Below are 13,792 nucleotides of genomic sequence, written 5' to 3' on the forward strand. Positions count from 1 at the left end.
ACATACAATTGATGAATTTGAGTTAGTGAGCTTATCTTGCTTGGGTCAGCCCCTCCTTCATTTTTCTGCTTTGGAATTTGCTTGCCTGTAGAGGTCAGACTCTGCCCTGCATGCCTTAAGTTAGACAACTGTGATATTGTGTGTCCAGCAATGTCTTTAACTTGAAGCCTGAATGCACCTCATTCTGGAGTTTGCTATTAGGAATCACATTTAGCCCACTTCTAAACCATGTCCACCGATAGAATCTTATCAATAATAAAGGTAATATTTTTATTCCAAGCCATTTCTGGGGCAATTTCTCACTTGGTTCTGAAATTATACAGGGAACAGGGTTGTGATATAATTGCAACACTATGGAGAGCACTCATATAATCAAGAGATTGTAAAGATTCTTCTACATTTTCCCAAGAGTTGAGATATTACAGAATTTTCTCTCAACATTCAATATCTTATTTATTGTCAAAGTCATGAAGCTATCTTGGGAATATAAGTGAAATATAAAGGAAAAGTGAAATGAAAAGGAAAAGCCACAATTCAGAGAACTTTCTCAGTACAAAAATATCCCAGCTACTCAGCCACCTTAGAAATGTATCTTAATTAAAGTGTTTGTACATTAATATGTATCTGTATAAACATGTATCCTTTTATAACAGGGAAAAATGAACCTCATGTCATGATGCCTTTACCTGAATCCTCTGCAAAGCCTACCTCAACTCTGATTCTTATGCATCCTAATCTCATGCATTTCTTCTCTTTATAGATATAAGTTCATCTTGCACACATTAATTATATGACATTTTGGGGAGTACTTGTGGTAACTACTTATAAATTGATTCACGTCTAGGGAGTAATACTAGCTCAAATATTCTTCAATCTTGTCTTGCTAACAATACATCCATGCATAAGTTTATCAGTTTCTTTTCCATGCAAGCCATCTATCCTTCTACGATTTTCTACTTCCTTATTTCATATGTATTTTGTATTCTGAATATATGCTTCATATTTCCCACCTTGAACTGGAAGTCAAATTAAATGTTCTACAGCATACAAAGATGCGGCATCCCAAAGGAGTGACAGAAGATAAAGATAATACACAATTGATATATAAGTGAGGGGTAATTGAACTGTAGAAAAATGAAGCCAGACTAGCAAGATATCCACTGACTGGACATTTGTCATGCAGAAACTCTCATAGCAAAATTCTATTCAGCATTACATTAAGTAAAATATAAAGATGATGTTTTAACAACAGATCTCAGGTTGAGCCTTGGTACTATGAATATAGACATAATTAGGTAGTAACTGAAGAAGGGAGTGAATGTTTAAAATGCATAAATAGGTCTTTAAAAAATACAAAAGTCAACCAGAAGTGTAGGGCTATGAGTATGAAGAGGAGAAAATTGAAAAATTTGACAACACTAAAGCATAGATAGTAAAACAAAACAAACAAAAAATATGTAATTTACAAGATAGGGAGATGCTAAAAAATTTTGGAAAAATATAAGAAATTCAAAAATATAAATGAGAACCTTAGAATTTATTATTAGGATATAGGTAAGAATCATTAAATTATTGGACACAGGCCAATTGACTTTCCTGTATGCATGGCTCCCACTTAATGAAAATCTATTACTGACTTAGTGAAATAATAAAGCCAAAAGAAAGCATTTCATTTTTATGCTAGTGGTCAAGAAAGGAGCAGGACATATAAAAGAAGTATGTGTTCTGGATTGGGATTTCTGAAATAACTCATATTCTGAGAATTCTTCACAGCAAACCAGAATGTATACTAAGCATGTCAAACACCTAGAACCATGCTTTTTTTATTAAGTGTAAAAAGAGAATGAATAGAGAGAGTACTTGCATATATAGAGAGAGTGATCTATAGTGTAGAACAGTGGGTTAAGAGCTACAATTCTGTATTTTGGAATAGAGAAAAGTTAAGCAGAATTGTAAGATAGAATTCCCTTATACTTTCCACTACAAAATCCCAGAGCAAAGAAAAATAAATTCTTCTCTTCTGGCGCTTTGAGCCTGTAATTTGAATTGGCTGACTGCAGATGCAAAGTTTCTTAGAACCGTTATCTTTAATTATGGAAGTCATGCAAATTTTGCATTCTCTGGTGCAGATACTGCCAATATAAACAAGCTGTGGTCAATGACCTGCAGTCCAGTTAAATTGACAATACCGAATGCAGTATGTGTCAATGTGCTTTCATAATTTCAAGAACCACTTACATAGAGCTGTGTTGTTTTGTGGTTATCTGTGCCTGCATTTTGAGAAGCACAGATGAGGTTAAAAAAAAACAAAAACAAAAACATAGGGATCCCGGTAAGAGTTTTTGTCGTAGGCACTTGATTTCCTAGAGTTAGGATCTTGACAAAATGAGGCAGCAATAAATCTCCCTTCTTGCATTGTTGAGTCAGATAGATACTGGACTACCCAAGGTAAACCCTCATTCTTGATGTCCTGCACTTAATCCTTTGCTTCCATCTCCATCTCCAATCCTCCCATAAGGTGTTTGTTTGTTTGTTTTCTTTATTGGTATCATTTTACTAGGTGACTGTCCTATTAGATAACCAGTCTCAGGAAATAAGTAATAATATGGTCATAGGCCATATTTCAGCCACATTTATCTTCTCCAACATTGAGAATAATGCCCTCTGATACTGTAAACTCAGTACGTCTAATAAAAATTTAAAAATATTTTTCTTTCCATTTTCCATTTTCTTTTCCATTATTGCCTAAGAATATCTTTTCTCAAAAGGTGGTAGTTATGCTAAAAATACACTCTCTGAGAAGAATGGGAATATCAGCCTTCTTTTGACTTCAGTGATTTTCTGCACTGTTTCCATCTGCAATTCTTTCCACTTGAATACACATTAAAAGATTGGAAATGTGGGGGTGGGGGAGGAGGTGGATGGAAATTATTCTCTGAGCACATTTATTATGCCAACAATGCAATTTAATGCATCTTTGATGGTGTGCAATTAGGTATTAAAATTTCTCATAACTAGAAATGTTCTCGGTCAGTGGGAATTACTGTAGATAATTTCAGGTAACCTGGGAATAATTTGGCTAGCTAGAAGGCCTAGACCAATATATAAAGCACTCAGTTTAGGAAAAAATTGATTTGTTCTTCACATTAATCCTCTGCTTAACTATACTGGGAAATGCAAATTCACATAAAACCTGAGAAGGAAACCAGTAATTCTTTTATATTTTAAAATAAATTTATAAAGACACAATATGGCACTAAAAAATGATCCCCAAACCATAATTTACCAAGTTTTTTCTAAAGGGTTAATTGTTTTCACACAAAATTAAGAGTTTTATTATACAATATTGATTTGATTTAGATTCCTACCCCTGTTTTCATTAGTTGCCCTTATTTTATTTTCTCTGATTTTCTTTATGTCACATTAGTGTTTCCACAGGGAGACTGGGGTGAAGGAAGGGTAAGCATATTAGTATAGTTAGATAGATTCATCAAATATGTATGGCAATTCTACAAACTTGAAATTCCCATCACATTGTATATTTTTTGGCATACTTTTGGCAATGTATATGCTAACAAGAAAATCATAACAGACTAGAAAAAAGAACAGTGAGCAATGTTAAGAGTAGATGGGGTGGGATTTCAGGTAACTATATATAATATCATTCTTACTTCCTTTTGCCTTATAATATTTAGCTACGAATCAGCAAAAACTGAACTCACTGTTAACTGACAAACAACAAGCATCCATGGTTGAGGAACCAACCATTATCTTTGGATTATGGATGCATTCATTGTAGGCATTCTTTATGGAAGATATAATAACAAAATCAGTGAATATGGTTGGTGTGAAAATGAAGTCATATATATGTAGACAGTTCTGACAATGCTCATCACCAGAAAAAGATGTTTGCTTTATAATCTACATGATCAAAAGTAAAAATATAGGTATTATCTTAAAACATTTTACTTTAAAGAGATGATACAGGCAATGATAAAAATGTGAATTAAGTTTTAGAAAGCGGGTACTCATTCTTCTCTAATTTTAAAAATTACTCCAATTTAAGCAAAACAGATTTAAGATTATGAAATATAAACATTTTTTTAAATTACGGCAAAAATTTTAGTTACATATTTCACTGTGATACACATTAAACATAGTTTTAAAAAAAAAACCAGACAAATAGACGAAAACTAGTCTGCATGTGAGACTTGCTGATACTCACTTAGCATGGCGAATATCTGGCAGGGACCGCTCTAGAGCAATATTGTTGCTGACAAAAATATTGAAACCATTTTCCCTGTAAGCTGAGTCATCATGGTCCTCTTCAGTGAGGGGGTAAGGTTTCCCATGCTCACCTTTCCCTGGCAGGAGAAAACAAAATGGGATTATCACCTCTACAAAAACTATTTAATCTTCTAGAACAGATAATAAGACTTAACTGTGTGTTTTTCCTTAGTCACCTCTTACTATTCTCCTTGGAAGAACTTTTATTGTAACACATTATTTTATTCAGAAAAAAGAAATATACTCATGATAAAAAGCAAACAACACCAAAGTAGAAAGTATAATCATTTTCAAGAGAGAACCGCTATGATGATTTTAAGTGTATGTTTTGTAACATTTGAATGCAGCTTCTAATGTACATATTGCCTTATAATTTGATTTTATCCAACTTAATTGTTGAAATTGTTGAAAATATAAAAAGCTATATTTTCATTTACTTCCATTGGTTGATATTATTTCACTGTATCTCAATTTACAGCATTCCACCAAAGATATACGTTTGAGTTACTTCTAACTCTTCCTATTAAAAAACAATATTGAAATGAACATCTTTGTTTATATATTCCTAGTTATGTAGTTTGGGAAGGGAAAGGATAATTCCTACAAATAGAAGTGTCTTTAGAGTAAGTTAGAAGAGTTTTCACACATCTTCAGAAGTACTGAATAATAATTTGAAATTTACTGGTAAAATATAGATTATTCATACTTTAATTTGTTTTCTCTTGATTACTAATATAATCAATAACTGTATACATTTATCATTTGTATTTCTTACATTGTGAAATGACTGTTCAGAGTTCGTAAAAAATATTTTATTTGTTGTTTTTAAAAAGAATTTTTTTTTTCTATTTCAGAGAAAGAGAACAAGTGGGGGAGAAGGACAGCAGGAGAGAGAATCTTTTTGTTTTTTTAATGTTTTATTTATTTTTGAGGCAGAAAGTGACAGAGCATGAGCAGGGGAGGGGCAGAGAGATAGAGGAAGACACAGAATCCGAAGCAAGCTCCAGGCTCTGAGCTGTCAGCACAGAGCCGGACGTGGGGCTCTAACTCACAAACCGCGAGATCATGACCTGAGCCGAAGTGGGATGCTTAACTGACTGAGCCACCCAGGCACCGAGAGAGAGAGAGAGAGAGAGAGAGAGAGAGAGGATCTTAAGCAAGCTTCGCGCTCAGTGCAGAGCTGGACCCAGAGCTTGATCCCACAACCCTGGTAACATGACCTGAGGCAAAATCAAGAGTGGGGCACTCAACCAACTGAGCCACCCAGGTGTCCCTGAAAAAAACAAGTTTTATATAATGTTTAAAGCTTTGTTAATTATATATGTTGTAAATATTTTCTAAGTTTACTTTATTTAAATCTAATTTAAGACTTCTGATTTCCAGTTCTGCACGCAAAGCACTTAGAAGTTGCCACTCTATCCTAACAAGTAAAAAGCTGAACAGACTGAAAAATCAATAACCCTTCTTGGCCCATAAGAGAAGAAAGGACACAGGGCAAACTGCTGTCCCAAAAGAGAGACAGACAGGTGAATATAGGGAGTTGAGGCTTACTAGGGCAGGGACTCAGAAGTGTAAACCACCTGGGAACCAATGCCTGCATAGAAAACCCAACAGTAATTGACAAATTGCTGGAGGCTCAGTAGTCTGAGAGTTAAAAACTCCAGGGGGACACAGTCATAGGAAGGCTCGAATAATTTTGTGAGATTTACCTGCAGGAGCTCAACCAAATTCCCAATGTAAATGTTGGAGAAAATCTTCTCATGCTTCCAGCAAAAGGAAGAGAAAAGCAGCAAATTTGAAATAAACCAGAGCACACTGTTCTTAACAGGCTTTCCCTCAGGGACCACTAGTTAATCAGAGCCTCACCTGCTGAGGTATTACCAGAGCCTAACCGACCTGGGGAAAGGGAAATACCGAACCCCAGCTCATTCTAACCATCCTGTCCAACCAAACAGGAAAGAAAAATCCTGAGAGAGTGTTGTGGCATTCACGGTCCAGAGCATAGACTTACTAAAAGACTGAGACCTAATCATAAGACTATAGGACACTTCCTTTATCCCCACCCCTCATCATCACATTATAAAAGGTCTATTTATAGTAGTTCACTTACCAAGTACATTATGACCAGCTATTATAAAAAAAATTACAAGGCATACCAAAAGGCAAAAAACACAATTTGAAAAGTTAAGAGAGCAAACCTCAGAAGCATACGTGACAGAGGTGTTGGAATTATCAGACGGGGAATGTAAAAAAAGTATGATTCACATGCTAAGGACTCTAATGGGTAAAGTACACGGTATACAACAACAGACGGACAACGTAAGCAGAGAGATGGAAATTCTATGAGAGAAATGCTAGTGATAAAAAACATTACAACATGTGAAAAATGTCTTTGATGGACTTATTAGTAGACAGGACGGAGCTGAGGAAAGAATCTCTGAGCTTGCGGATATATTAATATAAGCCTCCAAAACAAAACAGCAAACAAAAGACTAAAAAAAGCAGAACAGAAGATCGAAGGACTGTAGGACAACTACAGAAGGTATAACATACACAAAATGGGAATAACAAAAGAGGAAGACAAAGAGAAAGGAACATAAGAAATATTTGAGACAGCAACGACTGAAAATTTCCCCAAATTAACATCAGCAGCAAACCCACAGGTCCAAGAAGCTTAGAGAACACCAGAACAGGACAAATGCCAAAATAAAACAAAACAAAATTACAAAACTACACCTAGGCATATAATTTTCAAATTACAGAAAATTAAAGCTAAAGACAAAAATCTGGAAATGAGCCAGTGGGGGAAAAAAAACACCCTATCTACAGAGGAACAAAATGAAGAATTACATCTAATTTCTCCTCTGAAACCATGCAAGCAACAAGAGAGTTAAATGAAATATTTAGAATTGAGAGAGAAAAAAACAAAACAAAACACCAACCTTGAATTCTGTAGACTGTGGAATTGTCCTTCAGAGGTAAAGGAGAAATAAAGACTTTCTCAGACAAAATAATGAAGGAATTTGTTGCCAGTTAATTTATCTTGTGAGAAATGATTTTAAAAAGTTCTTTAAATTTTTTTTTATGTTTATTCATCTCTGGGAGAGAAAGACAGTGTGCGAGCGAGAGAGGGGCAGAGAGAGAGGGAGACACAGAATCCGAAGCAGGCTCCAAGCTCTGAACTGTCAGCACTGAACCCAATGCGACGCTTGAACTCATGAACTGTGAGATCATGACCTGAGCCGAAGTCAGACGCCCAACCAACTGAGCCACCCAGGTGTTCCTTATTTTGTTCGATAGTTAACAAATAACATTGATGTCAATAGGCATTTAGGTAATGATTTTAACGTGATTGCTGCTAAACATTGTTCGTGAAAGTTGAGTACTGGATACGTGATCCTGAGTGCGTGTGTGTGTGTGTGTGTGTACAATAGTGAATGTGATTATAACTTATCATGTTAAGAAAGAATACTTCTAGTGCCTTTTAAATAAAGATAGTTTTTCATGACTAGAATATGAAAGTTTACCAAATTGTTTTTCAAAATTTTTATAAGTTTTTATATTTTAAACATATGAACCTTTAATTTTACAATATACTATTTGTTTCTAATCACTGGAATGTATTTTTTGGTAGGAAATTTGGCTTCTATATCAGTAATCCCTCAAATAAAAGTGAGTTCTTCTTCTTCTTTTTTTTTTTTTTAATTGGCTTCTAGCTCCTGCCCTAATGACATTAACCTCAGTAGCTGTGACAGCTAAGATAAAACAGCTGGGAAGTGATAAATAATTATATGCTGAAGAAGCAGACTGGAAATCTCTCCAATTTTAAATCAGAGAAACAAAAAAAATTTTTGTTTTAAATCAAAAAAGAAAATACTGAAACTCATCTGTGTTTGTTAAGATAAAATGCCAGTTGCTTTTTTAACCTAAAAGGGAAATAAATAAGTCAGTGAGTAATTTCATTTTTTTAAATGTTTATTCATTATTGAGAGAGAGAAACAGAGCATGAGCATGAGCATGAGCATGGGAGGGGTAGAAAGAGAAGACACAGAATCTGAACCAGGCTCCAGGCTCTAAGCTGTCAGCACAGAGCCTGATGCAGGGCTCAAACTCACGAACCATGAGATCATGACCTTAGCCGAAGTCAGACACCTAACTGACTGAGCCACCCAGGGACCTCTGAAATTTCATTTGTATAACAGCTAATTATTCAGCATCCTCTATGGGCAAAAATCTATGTTAAATCATTTTATATTCATTTTCTGACTCAATACTACAAATAAACATTGTGCTGCCCATGTTACATGTAAGTAAACAAATGAGACACTGACATTTTTAATAAGCATTTCCACAATCAGCAATTAGCTGACTGTTTAAAAAGTTCTAGACTTTTCTAAAAGATCTCCATCTCTCTCCACTGAATGGCCAAATTAGTTAGAGAAGGTCTTTTGACCTTATATATTCTCTGGCATGAACTGGATTTATAGACACTTCATAAATCTATTTAATAAGAAAATCATAGTGCATAGTAGTCTTTACTTTCTTTAATAAATTTTTATTTTTAAATCTATGTGCCTTAAGCGAAATGTATACACACAGCTGAGGCTTCTTTTCAGTAATTTTTTAGAGATATTTTTAATACCCTGCGTTCAGATTCAGCCACGTTGAGACTACAAATATAAATTTTAAAGCCACACATGCATTAAAACACCTGCCAATCAAAGAGAACTTCATTTTCTCTATAAAACAATTTAGTTTTCAGATTGATAAATCTCCTGAGACAAGGCTTTTCATATGAATAAGTGATACTCTAGAGTTATAAAACACAACTTGTGAGTCACCAGTGATGGCATACTAGAAATTTCTTCATTGCAGCTGTGAGAATAGGTTTTAAAATTTTATGTTCTTATGCACAGAGCCTGCAGTTTTTACTGCAAATACTACTAACTCATCTTAAGTTTTAATACGTAAAGCCTCAGGGACTGTCACATCTCAAGTGGTTTAAGATTTCTTCTACAAAACAACAAAACAAAAAGCAAACAACTCCAAAGAAACAAAAACAGGTATATGTTGAAAAACGATATTATTCAAAGGTCTTTTGAGTGATTACTAGTCTACAGATTTACCTATTTAACATTTTTAAAATCCTAATATACCTTACTGTTATCAGTTGTAAATTCAAATAAGTCCTTTACTTGAAATGTAAGAAAAGTGTCCTGTCATCTGTGTTTACAATTGTATTAAAGGTATAAGTGAGATATTTTAAAGAACCAGATATAAAAGTTAATACTGCATCTACATATATAGGCATTAAGCAGAAAAATGTTATCTTACAAATATGTCTCTGAATCTATGTATTCAAGTCATAGAGCAGAATTTAATATGGAAATTAGATTAGTCTCATAGCACACCTGGTATTTATCCTCCACATGAAATGACATTTTATTTAGTCTGGTATACCTATAGATAGTATTATTATTATTTTTTAATGTTTATTGAGTATCTACTACATGCACCACTGGATAAGGAAAGGGAAAATGTGTATAGTATGACCTCAGGCCTGAAAAAGCTAGAAATATACTCTGACTAGGAAGATATAGGCTCCTATGAACTGAATGTTTGTGTCCCCCCAAAATTCTTTATGTTGAAATCCTAACTCCGGATGTGAGGGAATTTAGATGTGAGGCCTTTGGGAGGTGATTAGTCTGTGAAACATTAGGACTCATGAATGGGATTTGTGCCCTTATAAACGATACCCAGAGAGCTCCCTTGTTCTTTCACCCTGTGAAGACACAACAAAAAATACCTTTATGAACTATCCAACTACCAAATTTACTGGTCCCTTAATTTTGGACTACCCAGTCTCCAGAACTGTGAGAAATAAATTTCTATTATTTATAAGTCCCCAAGTCTATGATATTTTGTTTCGGCAGCCCAAACAGACTAAGTCAGAACTAACCTATAAAATGATTGTTGTGGGGGCGCCTGGGTGGCTCAGTTGGTTAAGCGTCCGACTTCAGCTCAGGTCATGATCTCGCAGTCCATGAGTTCAAGCCCCGCGTCAGGCTCTGTGCTGACCACTCAGAGCCTGGAGCCTGTTTTGGATTCTGTGTCTCCCTTTCTCTCTGACCCTCCCCCATTCATGCTCTGTCTCTCTCTGTCTCAAAAATAAATAAACGTTAAAAAAATTAAAAAAAAATAAAATGATTGTTGTGAAAAGGAAGTGAATGAATTGGACAATAAACCTTGTAAGAATTTCAAAACTGACAAACTGAGGAACTTTACATGGTTTGGAAACTCCAACTAGAAAAGGGGAATTTTCAGTTCAAAGCTGAAGGGCAGAGGAAGATTTACATTGTTTTAAGAGGTTTGGGGCTGAGGAGACGATACGGGAATTGAAGTAAATGAATTTGTACAGATGAGATTTTTTAAACATGATGTTTGGAAAATAATGAATCTATTTAAGTAGATTGAAATCTCATAAAATACAATACTGAGACATAAAGTAGTGTTTTGTCAGACGGGGGAAAATGCTAGTGACAGTTCAAGGTACTTAAACTTTTTATTAGACATAATTAGAGTATAAGAACAACAAAAAGAAAGTGTTTTTACACTTTTCCTTAGGGGCTTGAGGAAAAGCAGTTAGAACCCTCGAGAATCTATATAGCCAGGCCTTTGCTGAAATGTACTTTTCTTAGAGAGATTTTTCACAATCAATCCATCTTAAGTCAGTGTACCCAGCACTCCATGCCCTATTTCCAAAATCTACTTTATTTTTATCATGCATTGCTTTTCTACCATACATTACTCCTCTAAATTTATTAGTTGACTGTTAATTCTAAAATATATTAATTGACTATCTCCTCATTGGGATGTAAGCAGGGACTTTTTGCTGTTCCCTATAGTATCCCCTGAACCTAGAAGAGTGTGTGACATATACCAGATATTCAAATAAATATTTTGACTGGTATATAAATAATACAGTGATGGGACTAGGAATTAAATTATGAGTACAACAGTTATTACCTTTGACATCAGGTTTAAGAGAAGAAAGTAAAAACATCACACTGATTTTAAATACAACTGGAATAATCTATAAGATCATTGAGGGATAGGACTGTGTCTTGATATCTTTGGGTCAGGAAACATTAGTATAGTGTTTATCACATGGTTTAGCCCCCCAAAATAAGATAAATTTTATTTATTTCATTCTGTGAAATGAATAAATGGAGAAATAAATTAATGCATTTAATTAATGCAATCCATTGAGAAGGATAGAAGATATATCTCAATGATGTAAGATCTTTCAGCAGACGGGGAAGGAAGCAGGTAGGCACACAGAAAGAAGAGCCACAGGGATGACACAGAGAGGTGGTAATTAGGAATTTCAAATCTGGTTTGGTATGGCTGGAGTGTGGTTTTTATAAGGTGGAGCAGTAAAAGACAGTTGGAAAAGTAGTAAATCATTGTTTTTTGGGGTTTTTTTTTTTTGCATTATTCTGGAAGTGGTACAAGTCCTAATCAAAGTGAAGTATAGTAAGTCAGTAATCCATACTGAAATCTCTAGGGTAACAACAAAAAAATCACCCAAGAATATACAACCCAAAATCTACAAAATAAAACATAATAAAAATAAAATAAGGAAAGATAAAATAAAGGAATAAAATTAAAAATACTCTATGTAACAAAAAAGGCAGAAAAGGATGAATTAAAGATTATATGGAGAATGGGACTTCTGGAAACCAAATAGCAAAATTTAAATGAAATAGATTAATTCTTTACAAAAACTTACCAAAATTGACAAGAAGACATTTGCTACCAAAATAGTCCTGCATCTCTAAAAATTTTTCCTTTTCTTAAATTAACAGTAAATATTTACTGAATAAATGAAAGGCACATTTCATCTTTTTAAGTGTCTTTTTCTAATTTATTGAGATATAATTGACATAGAACATTGTATAAGTTTAATGTAAAATGTGTTGATTTTATATACTTATGTCATGAGAAATTATTATCACCATCTTATTAGCTAACACCTCTATCACCTTTTCTTTTTGTAGTGAAAGTGTTTAAGACCACTCTTTTAGCAACTTTCACATATATAATACAATATTAACTATAATCACAATGCACATTAGATCCCCAGAACTTATTTGCTTTGTAACTAGAGGTTCATACCTTTTGATCAGTATCTTCCCATTTCCCTCATGTCCCAATCCCTAGCAATTACCATTGTACTTCCTGTTTCTATTAGTTTGGTGTTTTTAGATTATATATATAAAGATACCATACCATACTTGTCCTTCTCTGACTTATTTCACTTAGTATATACAATGGATCAGTATTCAGCCATAAGAAAGGAAGAAATTTTTCAATTTACGACAACCTAGATTAATCCTGAGGGCATTATGTTTAAAAAAGTTTGAAAATTCTAGGGGCACCTGGGTGGCTCAGTCGGTTAGGATCTTCTGGGTGGCTCAGCTCAGATCATGATCTTCGGCTTTTGGGTTTGAGCCCTGCATTGGGCTCTGTGCTTACAGCTCAGTGCCTGGAGCCTGTTTCAGATTCTGTGTCTCCCTCTCTCTCTCCCCTCCCCACTCATACTCTGTCTCTCTCTCAAAATAAAATAAACATTAAAAAATATTTTTAAAAAAAGTTTGGAAATTCTAGGCCCACATGGTTTCACTGATGAACTTTTTTAAAAACTAAAATGAGAAATAGTTCCACTTTTACACAAATATTTTAGAAATTAGAGAAACTTTTTATATGATACCAGTATAAACCTGATATCAAAACCAGACAAGGACATTATAAGAAACGAATATGTATCAGAGCTATGTCTCTCATGTGTATAGGTGGAAAATCCATATCAAAAGTAGCAATTTACATCTATCAATATTTTAAAAGACATTATATAGTGACCAACTGAGATTTATTCTAGAAAGGCAATGTTGGCTTAATACTAAAAATCAATCAATGAAACACATTAACAGCAGTTCAAATTAAAATCGTGGGAGCTTTTGCTTCTTGGTGGTAGTGGTGGTGGTAACGGTGTGTGTGCGTGAGTAGGTGCTGTGTGTAGTGAGATGGGGGACCTCAACTGAAAATGAATTTAGAAGCACAAAGAACCTAAAGCCCCAAGACAATATTAAGGAAGAAAGGCATAGTTGGAGAAAATTAAAACTATACACATTTGGTTGTAAAATAAACCAGAACTAATTAAGTTACATAAAAATGATAACATGAACATCAAGACACATATATGAAAGATATTTCAAGGAACAGCTCTAGTTCATATATATATATATGATATATATATATTATATTAGTAATACTATAATTAGTAATATATATATTAGTAATAATACCAATCATTACTGGTAATAATATTGTCTCCATTTTCTGATTATAGAAACTTCTTTTTTAAAAAGAACAGTTGTCTGGGGGCGCCTAGGTGGCTCAGTTGGTTAAGCAAATGACTTCTTGATTTTGGCTCAGGTCATGA

The 13,792-nt window shown here is 34.2% G+C and overlaps 1 protein-coding gene across 3 annotated transcripts in view; it reads right to left on the reverse strand.

Moving 5' to 3' along the window:
- The window catches only part of GALNTL6 (polypeptide N-acetylgalactosaminyltransferase like 6), a 1,197,302-nt gene that overhangs the window by 679,385 nt on the left and 504,125 nt on the right, over nucleotides 1-13,792 (reverse strand). For all 3 annotated transcript variants that reach the window (XM_019440998.2, XM_019441000.2, XM_019440999.2), the window contains exon 4: nucleotides 4,226-4,364. In XM_019440998.2, coding sequence (XP_019296543.1) covers nucleotides 4,226-4,364 — 139 coding nt within the window. The remainder of the gene's footprint in view (nucleotides 1-4,225; nucleotides 4,365-13,792) is intronic.

This window comes from Panthera pardus, unplaced genomic scaffold (genome assembly GCF_024362965.1).
Source record: "Panthera pardus isolate Hobbes unplaced genomic scaffold, ASM2436296v1 HiC_scaffold_13, whole genome shotgun sequence".
Taxonomy (NCBI): domain Eukaryota; kingdom Metazoa; phylum Chordata; class Mammalia; order Carnivora; family Felidae; genus Panthera; species Panthera pardus.